The sequence below is a fragment of the Pan paniscus genome, chromosome 7 (genome assembly GCF_029289425.2).
Source record: "Pan paniscus chromosome 7, NHGRI_mPanPan1-v2.0_pri, whole genome shotgun sequence".
Lineage (NCBI taxonomy): Eukaryota > Metazoa > Chordata > Mammalia > Primates > Hominidae > Pan > Pan paniscus.
Genome location: NC_073256.2, coordinates 127,999,817 through 128,023,599, shown reverse-complemented (window position 1 = coordinate 128,023,599; position 23,783 = coordinate 127,999,817). Strand labels below are relative to the sequence as shown.

The 23,783-nt window shown below is 33.7% G+C and overlaps 1 protein-coding gene across 6 annotated transcripts in view; it reads right to left on the bottom strand.

Moving 5' to 3' along the window:
* The window catches only part of LOC117981491 (putative uncharacterized protein encoded by LINC00269), a 920,685-nt gene that overhangs the window by 249,007 nt on the left and 647,895 nt on the right, over positions 1-23,783 (bottom strand). For 5 of the 6 annotated variants that reach the window (XR_010113009.1, XR_008626483.2, XR_010113010.1 and 2 more), the window contains one exon: positions 19,024-19,115. Coding sequence is in view for 2 of the 6 variants with exons in the window: in XM_055116859.2 (XP_054972834.1) it covers positions 19,024-19,115 (92 nt within the window). In the remaining 4 variants the exon portion in view is untranslated. Of the gene's footprint in view, positions 1-14,224; positions 15,522-16,898; positions 17,007-19,023; positions 19,116-23,783 lie in introns of those variants that run through there. The other variant, XR_010113008.1, reaches the window with a different exon arrangement.

Genomic DNA, 23,783 nt, shown 5'->3' with positions numbered 1-23,783 from the left:
GTGCGTGAGTGAGTGTATTTGTGTGTGTACATTGCTTGAGGAGTTGGGAGCACAGTGGGATTTTTCACTGAAGGTTTTCCAAAAAAAGTTTAAGCTGAGATGTGGGGATGACATAAGAGATAACCAAGGAAGGATCACTGGAAAGATATTGCAGGCAAAAGAATGAAAATTGCAAAGATTGGGGGCAGAAAAGAATATGAAACCATCTGGTAATTGCAGGTGTTTCCTATTGCTAAATAAACCTAGTAAAGTTATCCAGTGGTCAGTATGTCCTGAAGTTACAGGTTAAATCTATAATAACTGGAGGATAAAAGACTTAATGTAAAATCCTATTTATTTGGCCATCCTACTGGGTCACACATTCCAGAATCAAATGTAGCAAATATGTCTTTATGCATAGTATAAAGAATGAAATAAACTATAACAAGTATTTTGTTTAAAAAGTTATCTATTAATTCCACTCAAACACAGATGATCACACTATTGAATTATTAGTTTTGGGTTTGTGTTTTGTTTTTGAGACAGAGTCTCACTCCAGTCACCCAGGCTTGAGTTCAGTGGTGTTATCATCACACACTGCCACCTTGACTTCCTGAGCTCAAGTGATTCTCCCACCCTTCAGCCTCCCAAGTACCTGGGACTACAGGCACTTGCCAACATGCCCGGCTAATTTTTGCATTTTTTGTAGAGAAGGAGTTTTGCCATGTTGCCTAGACTGGTCTCAAACTTCTAGGCTCAAGCCATCTGCCCACCTCCACCTCCCAGTGTGCTAGGATTACAGGCATGAACTACAAGGCCCGGGCTTGAATACTAGGTTTTTTTTTTTAAGGTAACTTTTAAGAAGATTGTGTTGACTCAAAGGGCAAAGTGTATACAATGGAGGGAAAGGAAAAATTTTACCATATATATATATGGAAAAGGATATATATATATGGTAAAGGAAAACTTTTACCATATATATATGTGTATATATATATGTGTGTGTGTGTATATATATATATATACACACACACACACATATGAATATATACAACTTTCCCATTTCATATACGTATGGATATACACACACACACACACACAAAGAGAGAGAGGGAAATTTCTCATAATTTAAAAACAGCCCTGACAATGAAACATGTAAAAACCATTATACAATTATAAAATTAGTATGGACATTCAAAGATAATATTTATTCCAAATAAAATGGTAAAGCTTTTATAGTCATTGAAATAACAGTAGCTTAACAGGTTTCTGGAAGGAAGTACTTAATTTAGGAGCACCTAACTAGTAGCAGCTATGATGTATTTTGCTACTTCAGAATTTGTGATGGGGAGTTCACAGTTTTAGAGCATGATGTACATGATAGGCATAATGCTTTGGGATTTACATTTAAGATTTTTAGTAATCTAAGAAAGCAGAAAGGAGAAGAAGAAAAAAAAAACAGAAAAAATCTAAATAAACTTAATTAGTTAGTAAAATTGTTTGGAGTCCAAAACATGTAGTATGCTTTGTTTTAACAGCTAACCCTGTAACATACATTCTCTTAACATGGCAGACATTTACAATGCCAATTGTTATTTATTCAGCAGGGGTCAAAAAGCTAACTCCTCAGCCATGTTCAAAATAGTCTTGAAGAATTGCTGAAACTGCCCTTCCCATAACGCTAAATAGCGCTTCTGTCTTTTTGAAACATAGAGTGAATATAACATTTATGACCTCACAATGTCCTGATTGGCAAATTGAGTGAAGGTAATATTCTTGTTCAGCTTAGATATATGGCTGACTTTGGGGCCAGCTTGGAAGCAGGACACAATTATTTTTTACTCTTCCATGCAGGGAGCTCTCAGATTGCCAAGGCCCATGGTTGTGCAATTGTGAAATGGACTGGGTATGTAAATCTGTCTAAAACCTTAGGGCTGAGGTTTTAGCAAGTACTTTTACTAATCCACCTAAGTTATATCCTTATTCCTACTTTATCAATAATAAGGCATACTTTTCAATCTTTACCTGCTAACTCCACTGCTTTGCAGATGGATACAGTTGTGAGGAAAGGCATGATATTTATTAGATCATAGAACTTCCAAAGACAAATAAAAATTCTTTCAGTGAGTCTTTTGCAAAACTAAAAGATTCATGAGTTAATACAAATAATTCATACAGCTACATGCTACCTTTTTTACTAAAAATGTTAAATTATTACTGTTTTCTTTTTCAAAAGAGTTGCTTCTGTGGCGATACAAAATCTTTGATCCTTGAACCAAATCAAATTAAAAATCACTGGACATAAAAGTAAACCGAATATACAATCAGTTACAATGATATAATTAAGAATTCTCCTTTTTCTTTTTCGTAAACGTTTTTTAGATCTGAATAAATTCTTAAGTTTCTTAGATGCCTGCCATCACTTTGCTTACATTTGTGTAATTCAGTTCATTCATATGGCAAAATCACAAAATTCTGTTGATATTTAATGTTTCATTAAGATTTTAATTTTCTTTAGCCTAAAGCTATTTAATGTATGTTTCTTTCTACCTCTCTTGTATTTCTTAGTCTCTAGTGTTGGAGAGAAATGCAATTTGAGGGTATATTAATGCATATCAGAGGGGAAAAGATAACAAAATTGATTTCAGAAGTAATAAGAAAGTATGCCTCCTTTTTAATGCAATATACTCTAACAAAACTCCTTAAGTTATTAACTATATTCTACACCTGTTTTTTCCATAGTAATTATATAAATAAAGCAGAAGTAATTTGTGAATCGGCATATTTTGTGATTTTTGAAGTTCTAACTTTATTTGGGCTGGATTGAAAGTTATCAGAAAGTTAAGCGTCCAGGTTTAAAAGGAAAATTAGCATACTTTATTTTCATCAGTTTCCTTTCTTTGCTATTCTCTTCCCTGTTTCCTAAACTTATGCTTTTTCATTAATGAAACCTTCAGGAAAACGTCTTCTGTGTCATAGGCTCCCCTCAGCTAGTGATTTTATGCTGTTTACTGCACACAGTGTTCATTACCAGTTTAAGTAATTGAACTAAGATGTTTATTGAACTTGTAGCCAGACAGTTCAGTCCATACCTGATGACTCACTGTCTGTCCAGTGCAGCACTGAAAATTAGAAAGCACAATCCCTAGTTTTATCACAGGTTAAGTAAGACTAGACCGACAAATTTACCATCAGTCTTCTTTCCCTACTATTTTAAAAAAGAAACTAAAAATAAATGTGTCTTCTATTACAGATCTTATTTTATATGCTGATTCTGAAAAAATGCATTCTCTTTCTCTCTCTCCCTCACACAGACACACACATACACACACACACATAAACATGCACACACATATGGCTGATGTGCTCTTTTATGGTGCTAAGAAATTAATAGGGACCACAAGGGCATATTGCTTTCATTTCATCATATTTCAGTTAATTCAGTCGGCATTTCTTGAGTTAGAATGTAACAGAGATAAATAAAAAACATACTTTGTGTCTTCTGGGAATTTCAGTCTACTGGGTTAGACACATATGCAAATAAGTAATTAAACTGCTGTACAATGTGAAATAAGATTATTCGAGCAGATATTTTCAACACTTTACCTCTATCTACTCAAATCTTAACACTTCAAAGAGGCCAGTACCTGAATCTTTTTGACTAAAGTCTTTCTCTAACTTCTGATAAATTAGCAATTTACTAGAATTCCAGAGAATTAATAAACCCTAGAGATGACAGGAGTTAATGTAAAAATATGCTGCTTTCTTTTCTTAGCTAGACTGGCCATTATGTGGGATTGAGCTTCAGTTGTCCACAATGGTAATTTGTTGGATATTCTTTTTTTGCTTCATTCTTTTCCCTGTATCATTTTTCCATTTCTATATTTTCTGATATCAACTCCCAAATAAACCGCTTGCACTCACAACTTGTCTCTGGGTCTGGTTGTGCAGAACCTGAATTAAAATAATTGTCTAATAAATGTTTAAGTTATTATTGTGCCTATAATAAATGTCTAAATAAATAATACATGTCTAATTTATTATTTATTATTAGGATTATGGGGGCATTGCATGTTTAAGTAACCATAGGCAGTTTGGTGTTTAGGGAGTTATGAGAGATGAAGAAATACTAGTTGACATAGACCAAATTATGATGGAGAAAATAATTTAAAATGTGACAGGGTATCACTGAAGGTTTAAATCAGGAAAATGATTTATTTCAATATACAGGTCATAAAAGTAGCCGTAGCGCAAAGCAAGATTGGACACGTACATGTACGTTCCCCCTACACACACACATACACACAAAAAAAACCACAAGAGATTATTGCAATGACTGCCCTAATTATTCTCTTTTATCTGGGAATAGAAAACATTTATCCCTTAATGTGCTCTTATGAATGGATCTGAAATGTTGTCCTTTTAAAAAATAAAATATGCATAGCCTCTATTACACACCAGATATGTAAAATGTACAGTGGAAGACAGACTGATGCTCAAACCTGGTTCTGTCCTCAATTAAAAAATAGAACATTAGTGAATACCAGTATTCAATGGATGAAGAAGGATAATCCATATTGAAAGGGTTCTGAGAGCCTGGAAGAGAAGAAGTCAATGGATAGGAGAGTCTGAATAGAGAGATCGGTCAATAATCACAACGAGCACAAAACTCATCAAGTAAGATAAACACTGAAAATAAGATATTTAATTTCAACATTTCAGTGCCAAACATATATCCCAATTAACAAGGACAAACAATATTTATGATATTTTTCATTGTAATTTAATAAACAACTACCAGAGTTTATAATTTATGAGCAATGCTCCCACATGATGCTCATCCTCATATGCTATTTTCCAAGTAAAAATATCTGTCTTAAGGTGACAATATGAATAAATATACCGATGTTTTGATATTCAAGGAAATTCTACATTCTGAAATTATGTACTTTTTATATTCTAGTCATTTAATTATCAAAAGAGATCACAACTGATAACACAAAATAAAATATAAAATAGATTGATACTAATTATAAGGCCTAAGAGTGACAATACATCTAAATACTTTAATACTTTGTTGATGACTCATACCGTATGCAAAATATAAACATTTCAAATTTTTCTCTAGTTAAAAGAAGAAACAAATTAGCATACAAATATACTACATTTCACCTTTGGTCTTTCAAGTGAGCAAATGAAAATGAAGGGAGAAGCAGGAAATGCAATATTGTATGTGTGTGTGTATATATGCTGTATATATGCAGAAATAAAGTTGAAGGTGAAAAGTCACTAACAGACAAGATAAAATCTGATTAAACCATTAACACTTGTCAGGGTGGACACCTTCAGACTCCTCAGACCTACTCACTTCTGCTATGAAGCCCCATCTCTCTTCTCCTCCTTCGTCTCTTCCTCCTTCCTTTTTCACTGGCTCTCCACCATCCTCCAGGACATTAGAGCGTCTAGAAGTCAATACTCCCTGGTGGAGCTCCTCTTGCAGGAGCTCCATTGCTTGGCAGATACTTGACTAATACACCTTTGAATTGCTTGTGATCACTGGCTATGGTGTGGTGCATTTAGATGTGGACATTACCAAAGAGGAGAAAAAGGCAGACCTAGCTTTGGCCTAGGAAAATACTAACAAAAAATGAATACAATAGTTATACTAAAATACAATAAATATATTTTAAACAATTCTACAATTGCTTACTTTTATATAAAGTAGAAACGTATTGAACCACTATATTTTTGGCATTTGTAATTATATATCTTTTTTCTTTTTTTCTTTACCATGTGGCTCATTCAAATGCAAATAGATAACTGGATAAATACAAGTTAAAGGTTTAAATTTTATTTAATACGTATAACAAAACTACTCATAAAGCCATAGCATATTCCTAAAATGGTATTATAGAGTTGGGATCAATTTCTTATTAAAAGTCTTCAAGTAATATGCAGGAATTCAAATATATAGTTACAATAATCATCTGGCACTTCTACATCCCTCAAATACATGATATTTAAAGGAGTAGACCTGTTTGCTTCTTTTTTATATAAAAGTTTCCATAACAAATGATGGGAAATTCAATGTAAAACTGAGAGAAGACAGATATTCATATATTTCTAAGCAATTGAATCTGAGAAGCCCATATTCCAGGGGCAATTTTAAGAGAAGAGCTTTGGATGATTTGGAGGCTGTCATCAGGTTCAGAAAAGCAGTAAAGATGATCCTTCCTTAAACTATGTGTTCATGACACTTTATGGACTGTTGCTTCTGCCTGAATCACCAACCATATACTATATACAATGTTTCCCAAGAAATGACTCTCATGGCCACTTGGAATATTTTTTAAAAAAAGCAGAGGGCAGGAAAAAAAATCAATTCATATAACCAGTTGAAGATACATAAATAAACACATAGGAAAAAGCCTCAAGTAAAAGAATAAGTTCAGCACTAAGGACTTCAAGTTATTTGCATGAATGTAAGTTCATTTATCAAAATAATTTGTATTTATTCTCATGTCATCACACAGCAGATAAATATTAGCTAGGGATGTGAATCACATGGCAAATTTTCTTCAGTGATCTTTACAAAGAAAATTAACATGTTGAATCACTAGGAAAATTATGATGAACATCGAGAAGACAAATTGTATGGTTATTAATTCTAAAAGTAAGTATTTTTTCTATGACTTTTGAAAGATGAAGTCCAGAGCAAGTAGAACTCTTAGAAATCATAAGCTGATAAGGTCTTGCTATTAATTTTTTATGTTTTTGTTTATTTCTATTTGTTTACTTCAAATTTTAATTTTTGAAAAAGTAATACATTCTTTGGGCTCAGATAGACATGGAAAGAACAAGAAATTCCACTCGTGGGTGTATAAGCAACAGATATGCATGCATATTTTCACAAAAATTTATTTACTAGAATGATCATACCAGCATTGTGTATCTTTGAGCAGTATATATTCTCAACAGCCCCAAACTGGAAATTATCCAGATATTTCTATCAAACATATCTAGATGGTCACCAAAATTATAATGAATACATTATACCATATTCACTCAATATAGTATGTGTATATATACAAAGGAATAAACAATAAAACACAACAATCTATAGATTAATCTCACAAACATATCATTATTTAAAAGGAGCCACCTAGGATAAATTCTTGAGGAGATGAACATCCCATTCTCTGTATGATGTTCTCATTTCACATTGCATGCTTGTATCAAAACATCTCATGTACTCCATAAATATATATATCTACTATGTATTGTAAAATTTAAAAAATAAAAGAAGCCACACACATAGATTACACACCATATAATTACTACTTACAAAGTAAAAAGGCAAAATTAAAATACAGTATAAGAAATAAAATTGATGGTAAAACTCTAGATAGTATTTCTGACTACAAGAGGGTGCAGAACAGAAATATTTCAGAGGTGGCAGTTTATTTATATGTTATTTTTCTCCACACATATATTTTCAACATAGTAGCAAAAGAAAAGGCTGTGTCCAATCTCTTTGCTTCTGCAGTGAGACCCCCACCAACCCCTGAACAATGTCTCACCAACCCCTGAACAATGTCTCACCAACCACGTAGTGCCTTTTACAGCTTTCCAGATCTTCTCTAGTTTAATAGACACTAGCTTGTTTCCTATCTTTAGTTGTTATAAAGTTTTGCAGTAAGTATTCCTCTGTGTTATTTTTATATGTGTGTGACTATAACACATCAATAGGATAATTCCCAGGAGTAGAATTGTAGCACTCTTGGTAAGAGTGTATGTCTGTAAACATACTGCCTTTCACTGGGGATGTACCAAAGCATACTGCCAGCAATATACAATATAAAGCTTTGGCAAGTAGAACAATGTGATCAAACTTTTCTATTTTCACCAAATTATTAAGAAATTTGTTGCTCAGTGTGGTCTTAATTTTAAATTCTCTCATAGATGATATTTTTACATGTCAAGGGTCATTTGCATTTTATTTTCTCTGAATTGTCTACTTATTTGCCATTTTTTCTATTGGTTTATTGGTGTATGTATGTATAATTCAGGAAATTCATTTTTAATTTATGATATAGGCTACAAATATATATTTCCATTTTTTATTTGACTTTGATTATGCCATATTTTAATCATGTCTATTTATGTTTAATAGTCTATGTAGTAACATTTATCAAATTTCTTTATGGTTTCTGAATTTTGAGACACAGTTTGAAAAGCCTTTTCCATCCTAACTTTCTAAAAATGTAAGCGCTATCTTTCAGTTCATTAATTATTTTTAAGAAGCAAATTTTGGATCCATATGACATTAATTCTATTTTTTATTAGGATGTTCATTTCACAAGTGTATTCACATTCAGAAAATACTTCAGAATGTATGTTTTTGATAATCTGTGTACATTTCTCTAAGTATACCTATGTAGACATCACATTTTTAAAAGGCATATAAGAAATCTAATGTTTCATTTAAACTTTTACTTTAAAAATAAATATATGTTAGGTGAATGAGAAAAAGCATATCTGGGCATCCTAAGCCCTCTGTAAGAATTAGACAACATTGTGAATCTCACACATGATATCCAAATGTGATAAACATTTTTCCCAGCCTTAGTTTCTAACATATATAGACACATATATACATGTATTCAAACAAAAGAATAACAACAAACAAACAAATAAGTAAATAAATAAGTATAGAGAAATAGTTGAGAATATATGTTTTATTCTGGGAGTTGCAGGGGAAAAGAAATTTACCAAGAAAACAGAAAGAGAAAATTAATTGTAAGAGAAATAATAAAAGACATTGAACTAAAGTTCATGTTGGCTCCTTTTTATCTGCATCTTTCTCCTTTTCCCCTCTTCCCCATTCCACCCAATTAATCCTGACCTTTTATCTGTTTATTAAGCTTTGAATCTTCTTCACCACAAATTGCCTGCAGAAGATTTATGTTACCTCTGCCTGGTGTCCTTTTTTTGCCATTCGTCATGACTAATCCCTACTCATTCTTCTGAACTGAAATGCATGCCTTTCAAATGAGTTCCATTGCATTAGTGTTCCTGTTTTATGTTTTAATTGTACTTCAAAGCTCTGATTAGAGCTTTAATATAGTAAAAAAGAACAATGAACACTCTTGCAATCATGTAGCATGTTGCATTTATATTCACCAATTTGGAAGTTCTCAAATTTGAATAGCTTGCTTCTGGGCAACTAATGTGTTCATGTTGGACTAAGGTTGATTCCAGACTAAATGTATCTTCTTTGGCCCTGAAAAATCCAAGAGGTGGTTCAATTTGGCCAACTCTGTTTTAGCCCTAAGGAAAGAAAACAGAGACTCTAAGAAGGTGGCAGATTAAAAAAGCCCCGGTGAAGTCTGTATTTTGTGCTAACACAGGGAACATGTGAATAGCAATACAATTTCTCTCTGAGCAACAAAGGAGACTAAAAGATTTTAGTGAAAGAAGCCAGTACAGAATGCAGTGGCACAGAATACCTTGGGCATCCATGGAGCACTGGAAGGACTCTTTGAAGGATAAACCAATAAATGGAGAATTTCAGGTAAAGCATCAAAGATATATTCATTTATTCAGATTATGTTTCTTTATTGCCTGCTTATGTCATAAGTTATACAGATAAAGTAGAAAATAAAATAAATGATCACATTACTTATATAGGGCTTTATGCCTTAGGTAATATGGCCTATTTATCTTAGGGAGGTTATTTACATAACTTGGATATCACCTTTGTTTCACATATACTCTATCATTAGTATTTCAGGTTAATAATTTGAAGACTGCTCTTTAATTGATATGTTCCTTTACAGTACTCAAAAATTTTTAACTTTTACTTTAATATGCAGGCAACTACCTACCTCTCTGTCTTGTAACCTCTAATTAAATAAGATATAAGAAGACTATTTTAACAGAGGAATTATAAAATATTACATTTACATATTATATATCAAGGCCTAACTAAACCTCAGATTTTATCAGATATTTCTGTATAATTATAAAACTCAGAGGAAATGGGAAGAAAATAGGTTAGTCAGAATATTCTCCTGCCAGAAAAATGAATGTCATTCTCCACCAATTTAATGGCTTATAGCACATAAATAAATTACTGTTTCATAGACATACAATGAAAGGTTTAAAGATGGCCCTCATTCATTTATTCAGATTATGTTTGTTTATTGCCTGCTTATGTCATAAGTTATACAGATAAAGTAGAAAACAAAATAAACAATCACATTACCTATATAGGGCTTTATGCTTTAGGTAATATTTTAAAAAGCAACAAAAATCTATGAAAAATTTTTTTAAAATCCTACACATAAACACTGCTTTTCTATACACTCACCATTTTCTGCCTTTTCATAAGGTGATTTAAAAAGTCTGTATGAGCCTTCAAGTTACTGTGGAAAGATAGCTTCTGCTCTGGGAACCTCTTTCCACTTATGCCAAGTGTCTTTAATGTTTTCATTTTTTCTCTGTTTTATATTTATAACCAACGTTTATCTCATATTTCTACATGTCTTTCAAGTGAGGAACTAACTGTCGTTCTGAAAGCGTTTCAAGAATGTTTATACATTGGAGGCTTAGAAGATAGAGATACTGTCTCTCTGCAAAACAGAGGACAGGCAAACTTGTATGTGAAGTAAAATCTGAGAACACTTAAAGTTCTTGATGTCTCTTCCTGTGGGAGTGTATTACTCCATTTTCAAACTGCTATAAAGACATACCTGAGACTGGGTAATTTATTTATTTAAAAAAGAGGTTTAATTGACTCACAATTCCATATGTCTGGAGAAGCCTCAGGAAACTTACAATCATGGCGGAAAGGGAAGAGGCATGTCTTACATGGTGGCAGGTGAGTGAGAGCAAGCAACAGCAGGGAAAACTGCCTAATAAAACTATCAGATCATTGCTTTTGGTGTTTTAGACATGAAGTCCTTGCCCATGCCCATGTCCTGAATGGTAATGCCTAGGTTTTCTTCTAGGCTTTTTATGGTTTTAGGTCTAACGTTTAAGTCTTTAATCCATCTTGAATTGATTTTTGTATAAGGTGTAAGGAAGGGATCCAGTTTCAGCTTTCTACATATGGCTAGCCAGTTTTCCCAGCACCATTTATTAAATAGGGAATCCTTTCCCCATTGCTTGTTTTTCTCAGGTTTGTCAAAGATCAGATAGTTGTAGATATGCGGCGTTATTTCTGAGGGCTCTGTTCTGTTCCATTGATCTATATCTCTGTTTTGGTACCAGTACCATGCTGTTTTGGTTACTGTAGCTTTGTAGTATAGTTTGAAGACAGGTAGTGTGATGCCTCCAGCTTTGTTCTTTTGGTTTAGGATTGACTTGGCGATGAAAGCAATGGCAACAAAAGACAAAATTGACAAATGGGATCTAATTAAACTAAAGAGCTTCTGCACAGCAAAAGAAACTACCATCAGAGTGAACAGGCAACCTACAAAATGGGAGAAAATTTTTGCAACCTACTCATCTGACAAAAGGCTAATATCCAGAATCTACAATGAACTCAAACAAATTTACAAGAAAAAAACAAACAACCCCATCAAAAAGTGGGCGAAGGACATGAACAGACACTTCTCAAAAGAAGACATTTATGCAGCCAAAAAACACATGAACAAATGCTCATCATCACTGGCCATCAGAGAAATGCAAATCAGAACCACAATGAGATACCATCTCACACCAGTTAGAATGGCAATCATTAAAAAGTCAGGAAACAACGGGTGCTGGAGAGGATGTGGAGAAATAGGAACACTTTTACACTGTTGGTGGGACTGTAAACTAGTTCAACCATTGTGGAAGTCAGTGTGGCGATTCCTCAGGGATCTAGAACTGGAAATACCATTTGACCCAGCCATCCCATTACTGGGTATATACCCAAAGGACTATAAATCATGCTGCTATAAAGACACATGCACACGTATGTTTATTGCGGCACTATTCACAATATCAAAGACTTGGAACCAACCCAAATGTCCAACAATGATAGACTGGATTAAGAAAATGTGGCACATATACACCATGGAATACTATGCAGCCATAAAAAATGATGAGTTCATGTCCTTTGTAGGGACATGGATGAAATTGGAAAACATCATTCTCAGTAAACTATCGCAAGAACAAAAAACCAAACACCGCATATTCTCACTCATAGGTGGGAACTGAACAATGAGATCACATGGACACAGGAAGGGGAATATCACACTCTGGGGACTGTTGTGGGGTCGGGGAAGGGGGGAGGGATAGCATCGGGAGATATACCTAATGCTAGATGACGAGTTAGTGGGTGCAGCGCACCAGCATGGCACATGTATACATATGTAACTAACCTGCACAATGTGCACATGTACCCTAAAACTTAAAGTATAATAAACAAACAAACAAACAAAAAAAACTATCAGATCTCATGAGAACTCACACACTATCATGAAAACAAAATGGAGGAAACTGCCCCCTTAATTCAATCACTGCTTACTAGGTCTCCCCCTAAACACTTGGGGATTACAATTCAAGATGAGATTTGGGTGGGGATGCAAAGCCTCACCATATCATTCTACCACTGGCCCCTCCAAAATCTCATGTCCTCACATTTCAAAACTGATCATGCCTTCCCAACAGTCTCCCAAAGTCTTAACTCATTTCATCATTAACTCAAAAGTCCAAGACCAAAGTCTCATCTGAGACAAGGCAAGTGCCTTCTGCCTAGGAGCCTGTAAAATCAAAAGCAAGTTAGGTACTTCCAGGACACAATGGAGGTACAGGCGTTGGATAAATGCTTTCACTCCAAATAGGATATATTGGCCAAAATAAAGGGGCTACAGGCCCCATGCAAATCCAAAATTCAACAGGGAAGTCATTAAATCTTAAAGCTCAAAAACAATCTCCTTTGACTCCATGTCTCACATCCAAGTCATCCTGATGCAAGAGGTGGGCTCCCATGGCCTTGGGCTGCTCTGACTCTGTGGCTTTGCACTGTATAGCCCCACTCCCGGCTGTTTTCACAAGCTGGAATTGAGTGTCTGTGGCTTTTCCAGGTGCATGGTACAAGCTGTCAGTGGATCTACCATTCTGGGATCTGGAGGATGGTGACCCTCTTCTCATAGCTCCACTAGGCAGTGCCCCATTGGGGACTTTGTGTTGGGGTTTCAATCCCACATTTCTCTTCTTCACTGTGCTAGCAGAGGTTCTCCATTAGCGCTCCACCCCTGGAGCAAACTTCTGCCTAGACAGCCAGACATTTCCATACATCCTCTGAAATCTAGGCAGAGGTTCCAAAACCTTAATTTTTGACTTCTGACTTTTGAGCAATTGGGAGAAAGCATGCCAAATGGGAATGGGAGTTCTCAATCTGGTCCAAGGATTTTATCTGGAACTGGTAGCTTAGTTTTCATGCTTTAGACTGTTCTTGGCTTGAAGGTCAAGTTTGACTGGTGACCTATCCCTGTCTGCCTAGGAATTTGCCTGCCTCCTGTTGCTATCAGTACTAAATAAAACATTGATATAATACATTGGCTGTTACTACTAGAGCTTAAGTCAATTAAACATGAATATCTAGAACCAAACCAAGGCCAATTAAATATCTAAATTCTTTGACTCAACTTATTAATATATACTTTCAAATTTATACTATAGCTTAAATTAAATATCGTTGTCTTATCAACAGTATTGACCTACTATTTTTTCTATTCAGATACCACAGTTTTGTTGGGAGACAATTTTCTATACAGTTTTCTATTGCATGTTTTGTAAGCAGAAGCACTGATAGTTTCTATTATAAACTGTTATTGCTTACATAGTGAAGTACTTTGAAAGGTACAGGTAGTATCTTCTCCTGAAGCAGAAGGCATATTTGTTCATTCTCCAGTATCCTTTCAAAAAATTATACCTTTTGAAGCATTTTGCTTGCACCTATTATTAAAAATCAGTTCCTTAAGCTTGGGCTTCCTCATTTGTGACATAAACCTACTGTGTATACAACATGTATCTGAGCCACTTCATGTCACTCCTCAGGGACTTGGAGGGTAAGAGAAAGCAACATAAACTTGAAGCTCATGCTGCTTGCTATGATGTGAGTGATCTCTGACCAATGAGTTCCATCTGTATCTTCTGTCAGAATCTAGGAAATTGTGGCAGGATAATTTGTCAGTTTGCATGTATGGTAAAACCTTATACTCATCTCATGTTTTGAAAGTTTTGTGATGCATCAAGATTTATAGTTTTAAATGATTGAATTCATAATCAAGGCCTCAACTAAATGTCTTACTAAGTTAGAATACTAATTGAAAGTCATTCATTTCTGAGATAACTGAAATCGCTAATAATCAGCACCATATTCTCTAATTAATAACAGTTCAAGGCATAAAATCTAAATGTGCTAGAAAGAGACAAGATTTTTAAAAATTCAGTAAAGTGTCTTGTTGATTAAGAATTCTGCTTATCTATCTGCCTTGCCTGATGAATTGATTTAATTTCTTCAGTCAGAATGAGCTAGAGAGAAGACAGGGAAGTAGGGTATTCAATTTCAGTTAGAATGTTTTATTTTTCATATTTATTTTTGCCTAAAAAGAAGAACCTCTTAATTATCCCCTCCATTGCTAGAGAGCAAGACATGGTTTTATAGTTGAAAGACTTAGTAAATATTTTAAAACAAACCTGGAAAGTATTTCTAATTTTACACAATTAAGTAGTACAAATTAAATCAGAAATTCTAGACCATTTAGACACTTTCTATTTTATCTTCATATTAGTGACGTAAGTCAGTGTGATACCAAAGATATTGTACATTTTGAAAACATTCAAATGTATGCTTTTTTATTGTTATGAGATACATATGCTAAAGTGAAAGTGTTGATTGTTTAAGGATTCTAATATTGCTAATTACATATAATGAATAAATTTCAAAATCATTACATATCAATAAAAATATTTTAAATTAAATTTTTGAAAAATATGTAGTTTTACTTAATATTTTAAGTAAAATTAAATCTTCAACAATAAAATCTTAAACAATTAAATCATAATTGTTTATTAAACAATAAAATTCAAAATTCAACAAAGTTATCTGATTCAAGATCCAGTGTAACCCTATTATTAAAATGAAAAGGTAAGCTTAAAAGCTATTATACCATCACCTAAAATCCATTTCTCAGTTCATTAAATTGCTTCTTACAGGTCATTGACTTTCTTTTTTTTTTTCCCCTTTTTTTTTGAGATGGAGTTTCACATTTGTTGCCCAAGCTGGAGTGCAATGGCACGATTTCAGCTCACTGCAACCTCTCTCCTGGGTTCAAGCGATTCTCCTGCCTCAGCCGCCTGAATAGCTGGGATTACAGGCACGCACCACGACGCCCAGCTAATTTTTTGTACTTTTAGTAGAAACAGGGTTTCACCATGTTAGCCGGGCTGGTCTCGAACTACTGACCTCAGGTGATCTGCCCGCCTCGGCGTCCCAAAGTGCTGAGATTACAGGCATGAGCCTCCACGGTTGGCCAGGTCACTGACTTTCATTGTATAATAAAAAAGGACTGAGTAGACTTTTTAAAAATAATTGATTACTTAACTGGCAGTTTGTAAGGGTTAAAGTCATCAAGCATAGTCAAATACCTTGTATGAGCCTTATTAAAATTACCACTGTACTGGTTTTCCTTTCGATAATTGCTGCAGTAGTGGAGTAACACTCATGCAATTAAAAGAATAATAATGAAGACATTAAATGTCTACATTCAAAAAAAGAAATTTTTAAGACTTGGTTTTCATTTGGAATGACAAATTTTAGAAATTACAAAACTACCTTTAATTGAGCACACATGAAAATTTGGGAAATCTCTCATAATTAGGTACAAACATCGTTTAACTCTTTCAATATCCAAAAGGTATCCCTTCATAGAGTACTTTTCCTACTACCAGTGAATACATACTTGTGTTAGTTATTTTTTTGCAACATAACCAACCAGGCCAAAACTTATTGGCTTAAAGAAGCTAACGTGCATGCTCACTATTTGGAGCTAGGATTACTGGGCAGTTCTTTTGATCTCATAGGCCTCATTCACGCAACTGCAGGTTGGTTATCTGTTGGGTGATGCCATACACATATATTTAGTAATAATGGCCTCTGGCCACACATGTTGGTATTAAGGTTCTAAGGAATAGAGAGAAAAGCATGCAAGGCCTCTTGACAACCTGGCCTAGAACTGGCACCCTATCTTTTCTGTGTCTTCTATTAGCAAAATTATATCATCAGACTAACCCCATTTAAAAGGTTTAAGACATAGATTTTACCTCTTAAAGTCCCTTTGCAATGAGAATGAATAGAGACAGGAGAAAATTGTGGCCATTTCTTTTTGTAATCTAACCAAAGATAGTATATAAGGTAGAAAATTATGACAGCAAGATTTGACCTTCAAATTTCTTTATATTAATGTAATTATAATTGCCCCGATTCACAAGCTTGAGAGTTGTAAAGTTACATATATTCATCTACCTGGGAAAAATTGTTACTGGCACCATGGTAATTTTAGTAAGTATTTTACAAGCAATTTTATTATTTTTTGTTCTCATATATCTGTGTGTGTGAATGCATGTGCATGCATGTGTGTTGATGAGTGAGGAATAAATGAAACATCACAAAAAAAGGAGAAAGAAAATCATGCTCAAGACACATAGTATACAATTGGAAATTTAGACTTCATCGGTATTATAGGGGCACAATTGCATCATGGCAATCTGGTGACTTTGCCTGTGTCCATATAGGCCATGTAGGCAAAAGTTTGAACCACAGCTAATCTGAGCCTTGGTGGAACAACTTACGGGCTTTCCGGAAGACAAAAGCCTTCTCATAAAAGGATATGAGAAAATGCCATGAGGTCATATTTACTCACCTTCTTATATCACATGGGAGGCTGTCATGCCTCCGTTTCTCATTATTTCCCAGGTTCTGATGAGGGAAGAGGCTTTCTGCTCCGTGCCCCTTAGGTTAAAGCTGCAGTCTATAAACATATGTAACAACCTTCAGGCATTGAGTCCTCAAGAACACAGTGTCCCTTTCACTGCATTGTCAACTAGCCCTTTTTGTCTGAGTTTTACACTTTTGAGTGTGGGGGACAAAGAGCACAGTGCATTGTCTCCTTTTGCTGTTCTTCCTTTTTCTGGCCAAGTAATAAAATCTTTGAATCTAAAAGGGGCTTGCCGTATTTTACTGGCTAAATCTGTCTGACAGGCCTTGGCATGGGCCTTGCCTGCTGCTCTGTGCTTGGCAGGAATATATTTAGAAATATGGCTGCAGCTATATTCTGACTTATCTCTCTCCTCTTTTGCTCATCTTTCACCATCACAAAAACTGGAAAACCGCAGGTAGTGTTTCTCCCTAACAGCATTAGATAGCATACTATATTGAGTTTCCAATAAAGTAATTGACTTGGCTTCCAGAGCCCTGTATCTTGACAGGGACAATTCACACCGGGATTGTTTGAAACCATATGAACAAAGCTATCCTAACAGGCTCTTCAAAAAGATTCTTGCTTATCAACTTTGAATCAATATCATAATAAGAAACGTAAACCTTAGTGTTATCCTCCTGTATGTGGTAGGATTTATGTATTATTCCCAGAGGATAAGAGAACTCTATTTTTTTATGTTAAGGGCAGTCATCTCAGAGTCAGGTACCAGTCTCTAAGTCTTTGACTGTAAATAATGCCTAGTTTGAAATAGATTTTTTAAGTTGTGGAAACCTATGACTCTTCACTCTGCCCCTCACTATGAATATAACAGGTAGACTCTGTCAATTGTGAGGTGATAACCAAACTTGTTTTGTTTTCTAAGCATTTTTTAGGTTGAGTATCCCTGTAATAATATTTTAGTTTTAACATGCGATATTGACAGGAATAAAAGCATTTCCATAAGATGCTGTTAGTTTACACAGGTCCCATGGAATGTAATCCATGATTCTTAATGGCCCAGACACCAAGCAAAGTCTAAATCAATGATATGTTCTTCTAACAACGCTTTAAAATCACATCACTAGCCACATACCCTTTGTTTAGCTTTCCTTTAAGTGTTTTCAAAATCTTCTATATTTAAAAAAAATGTGGTCAAAGATTTTCAATGCGCTTTGACCAAAACTGGAATGTACTGGGTGATGTGTTGTACCAAAAATTCTAAATTCATATTCAACTACAGTTCTTAATATTATAGCCTGTGATATCTAGCATACATATATTTTTAAAATACTAACTTTTCATTGTATCAAAAACTCCTGAACTTTTGACAGAAATTAACTAGCATAAGAACTGAATATATAACATAAATTTACTAATTCCAAATACAATTTTCAAGAATAAAATTTGTGTACTTTATAAGAACAGTGAATATTATATTTCTTGTATGTTAATGTTTAACCTATATGTGCCTAAATATCATAAGGTTATCAGAATTACAAGATTTTAAATGACAATTTAAAATATGATTAACCGCAGTGAGCAGAAGAATGTAATTGAGTATTCCTATACAGAGATTGCCTTCAAATCTGTCAGTTTTGTTTTTCCTTCTAGAGAAACCAGCAATTTTTGATAGATATGAATTGCAGCAATGATTCAATTTCCCCCAGAAATTTCAAATTGATTTTTAAACAATAATGATTTATCTTTATTTTTAAACTATGCACTCTCGTATTCTAGGCTAGCACTCAGATTTTCATTTAGGAAAATGACTTTGTGAAAAGAAAATGTATTATTTGGAAACTAAAACACATAGTCAATTTCTAATGAGTGAATGTAATGTTACACATATCAAGACTTTTCTTCATAAATAATAAACACTTATTACATGTGCAATATATAAGCACTTCTAATCTCAGTTTTGTGATTGTAAATTGTTTTAATTATAAAAAGAATTATGACTCCTAAATGTAAACAGTTTCTGTAAATACTTACCTTTATGCTTCTTTTTTATTAGTTCACCTTTTCCTCTTTCAATAAACCTGTTTTATATGCCAAGTTCTTTATTTACCTGGAGGATCACTTGAGCCCAGAAGTTCGAGGCCGCAGTGAGCTAGGATTGTACCACCGAAGTCCAGTGTGGGTGACAGAGCTGGACCTTGCCTTTAAAAGAAAAAAAAGAAATGTAAAGGGGCCTTATATTCATATTTGCCTATTAAACTATCCCAAGGCTAATTAAATGCCCTAGAAATTATAAGAAGAGAACAAAGAGTCTACAAATTGGATATTTTTATGGTTTGTTTTTACTTGATGATTTTTACATTGGAAGTGCAATGCAAACATCTACAACATAATGTAACCTGTTGCTGTCATGTCACCTTTCATTCTCACATGTGGTTTATTGCAGTAATTTAATTACACAATTACATTTTTTCACCATTGCCATATCTAAAACCTAGCTAGCATTTATTTTTATTATCATGAAACTATGATCATTTTTCTGGGGAATTATTTTGTCTCCTTATACAAGTTAGCCTTGTATAAAAAAGTAACATAAAATGAATATTATTTATTTAAGATAGAGTTAATGGAAAATATATATTCAAAATAAAGAAATGAAGTATGTCTTTATAAGCCTTTCAAAAATGGCATGACAAAAATCTTAGGAACAATTGTGGAAATAAAACAAGTCCTCAACTCTCTTTTCAGGAATAAAGGAATGCCCTCATAACTAACTATATAACTTCTTGTCATACTTGGAAGTTAACAGAAAAAATATCAGAACTGGGGGGAAAAAACAGTTAACTTAGAAGTGTTATCCAGATTTGGAGTTAATAATTACTACTAATCTAGGATATCTACCATGTGCTAGAAAGAGACTATTCTTCCTTCAGAACTGAAACAAGTACACAAGATTAAAAATTGTACTCATTATGACTCAAAATGAACGCTGCATGAACCTACGGTGTTACATCTTACACTATGACTTTTCAAATAATTGTGCTTAACACATTACCAATCTCAGAAAATGGATAGTCAAGTGAAATAAGATTAAGAATTGAAGACTCCTCACTTCCATTTTGCCCTAGTGATCAATCCACGGGTCAACGAATTTAAGGTCAACTTTCATCTCAGCATTAAAATTCTAACACTGTTTTGAATTCTAGTTCATTGGTTGTCTTCAAAGTCACACTTGAAATTTAAGTCAAAAAAATGACTGGTATCTGGCATCACATTCTGTGATTGTCATAACACAGACAAAACTTTAAACCACTGAAGAGGACTTTTAAAATATAATTCAGTGGTAAGATCAATAATGAAAGAAACTCATGGAATGGACAAATATTTGTTAAATACTATCAAAATAACTCATTGACTGTTTAATAAAGAAATAAATTAGGGCTGAGTGTGGTGGCTCACACCTGTAATCCCAGCACTTTGGGAGGCCGAGGCAGGCAGATCACCTGAGGTCGGGAGTTCGAGACCAGCCTGATCAACATGGAGAAACCCCGCCTCTACAAAAAATACAAAAGTAGCCGGGCGTGGTGGCACATGCCTGTAATCCCAGCTACTTGGGAGGAGAATCGCTTGAACCCAGGAGGCGGAGGTTGCGGTGAGCCAAGATCACGCCATTGCACTCCAGCCTGGGCAACAGGAGCGAGACTCCATCTCAAAAAATAAATTAATTAATTAATTAACTAAAACTCAGATGTTATTCTATGTGTTCAAATGTATAGAAATATGAATTAATTAAATATTTATTCATCAAAGAGTAAACTCCTCTGAACAGGCAGCATTAAATAGTTGAGTATTTATTAACCCTCTAGAGGAGAAATAATTACCTAAACTTAGAAGCAATTAAAGAAATAATAATAGTTAACAAAGATAACTTCCTCTGTGGCATGAATTTCATCTTTTAAATAATATATTAAATGCTTTTCATCTGCATACCAACCCTACAAGGCAGATATTACTGTCAACTCCACTTTATAGATGAAGAAATTGCAGCTTAGAAAAATAAAGTACATTATCTAAAGTGATACAGTTAATGGCAGGGCCAAGATTTTAACTCAGGGATTCTGATTCCAGAATCCACATAACAATGTAACAAATGGGAAGAATTAGCCATATTAAATCAATTTTATTTGCACAAAAAATAAAAAAAGTACAAATGTATAAGCAAAATATTAACATATTTATTGTAGAGTAGTTCAGGTGCACCATTGCCAACCGTATAGGTGACTTGTTACTTAGATCAGCTTCCTCATTGAAAACAAATTGAAATATAGCATATTATATTTTTAGTAAAAATAAATATTAAAAATTGAAAAATAAAAGTGAAAAATAATCACACTAAAAAAGAAGCAAATGACAGGTAATATGTGGAGCCAAAAATGAGCTTTAAACATCACAGTATTCACTAAATTGAGTCAATATTAGCATAAGTTTTATGGCCTTGCAAGACTTGGGGCACAGAAAATAAAATAAGGTCTAGCTCATGCCTCAATGGGAAATTCTAATAGGCCCACAAAGGACTACATACTTAGTAGCCTTAATGTGTAAGATTTTCTAGTATACACTAGAAAGAGAAAGACAATACATTTTTCCTGGTTGAAACTTTGGTGCCTAAGGGAAAAAAAAAAGCAAGGAAAGAAGGAAGGTAGGAGAGAAGTAAGGAAAGGAAAGAGGGGAGGGAGAGAGGAAGGAAGGAGGAAATAAGGAAGTCAATAGAGTGTTCATGTGGATTCATAGCCTAAATTCTCTCTACCTAAGTAATCTGTAGATCCCCAAGCCCAGTTGAAGGTGGGTCCCAGACTACTAGCAGACCCAAGAAATTCATAAAAGCAAATGTAAATTCACTTAAGAGGGTCCCATCTTCTCAAGAGTTAACAAATTATCATGAATAAAGTTCCAAAGAAAGTGAGAAATTTAGTAAAAAATGAAAAAAGCATATAAGAACACAAGGTATACTATTACAAATATTAAAGTTCAATACATTACATTAAACACTTCCTTGAACATTTTAACAGTAATTGGATATCAGTAAAGAGAATAACCTGGAATATAGAAATGAAGAAATTATCTATAATATATTACAGAGATACAAAGAGACAGCAGATAATTTAAGAGGAAAGAAAAAAATGAGTTTATATGTAAAATTGTAGCTGATTTCTTACAAGGAGCAAGAGAAATCAGAAGACAGAAAGACGGTACACTGAATCCATTTCAGTAAAAATGACTGCTAAGTTAAAATTCTAGACTTAGCATATGTGCTGATGAAGAAAGGGAATCATAAAAGCATTTTCCACAAAAAATAACAATAGAGATAATTCTCAGCAGATTGCCACTAAAGGAAATTCTACAGACGGTATTTCAAGCAGAAAAACCATGAAGATTTAAAAACTTGTAAATATTTGAATGTGTTCATACAAATCAGAAAGTATAAAAAAGTTATAAAGTATTTTAAAGTTAAAATTAAAAAGCCATATGTAAAATATCTTTAATAATTACAAATAAGAGGTTTGTGTATTGAATTAAATTATAGCAAGGTATTTATGCTGTTTAGGATAACTAGGGTGTACTATACTGTATTTTGCTAAGCTATGTGACTAGAGGTGTGGTTAGGAATATGGAGGGCTGCAAAGACAGGCACATGACAAAAAAAGGATTCGTGTTGTCCTTGGTTATATTATGAATTTTGGAATGTATGTTAAAGTCAATAAGCAAGTAAGTTTCAGTGTGGAGAATAAACTGGAAAGAACAGTAAATGTAGAGAGAACAGAAGTCCAGGCCAGATTTTGGGGAGATGATAAATGAAAATAAGAAATAATTAAAATATAAAAATAACAGGACTCATTCATTGATTGGCTTCATAAAAAGGTGAAACCATGTATAACTCTGAGGTTATTATCATATTAAAAGTCAATATATAATTTTCAGTTTCCACCCTTATGTGTACAGAGACTTACAGTTATCACTCATTCTATAACAACAAATAAGTTAAACAATTTGAAAACAAATGAGCTTTCTTAGACCCACCAAAGAATTGAAGTTACAGGGCAAACACTACCCTGAAATCTCTTAAAAAAAGGTAAATATAGTGAAGTATAGCCAAGATCTGTTTACCAAAAGCAGAGGCCACCAGAGACATAAACTGACAGGAACACTTAAGCAATAGTTGCAGAGGGACAAAACTAAGAATTTCATTAACTCTGTTCTGAAACTGGCAAGCAAGAGGTGAGTAGAGTAAAATATGCAAAATGTTGGGAGACAATAAGAAAGAAAACCCAGAAAACTAGAATTTTATATCCATCATAAATATCCTCAAAATTGAAGGAGAATTAATAGAATTGCTCAAAAAAAATGAGGAAATTCATCACCAGTAGACATACACTGTAAGAAATGTTAAAAAAAAGAACATAAAAGTTTTTCATGGAGAACGAAGGGGAGATAGTTTCAAACTTCAGTCAAAATAAAGAAAAGAAAATCGTCAAAGAATAAATAAAGCATTTTATTTGATTTATTCATAATTGATTCAATAGATATCTGCTTAAAGTAATAATAATAATAATGTCTTCGATGATTACACTATATAGATAAGTGAAATAAATGGCACTAATGTTATAAGTGACTGGATGGAAGAATTGGGAATACTCTGTTATAAGGTAACTGCACTACCCATTAAATAGTTGTTATTCGAGAGTGAGATTAGATTGAGAGTGAGATTAGATTAGTTCTAAATGTCTATTGTGAAATCTATGGCAAACATTTAAAGAAAGTATAGCTAATATGCTAAGAGAGGAGACAAAATAAAAGAATGTAAAATATTCA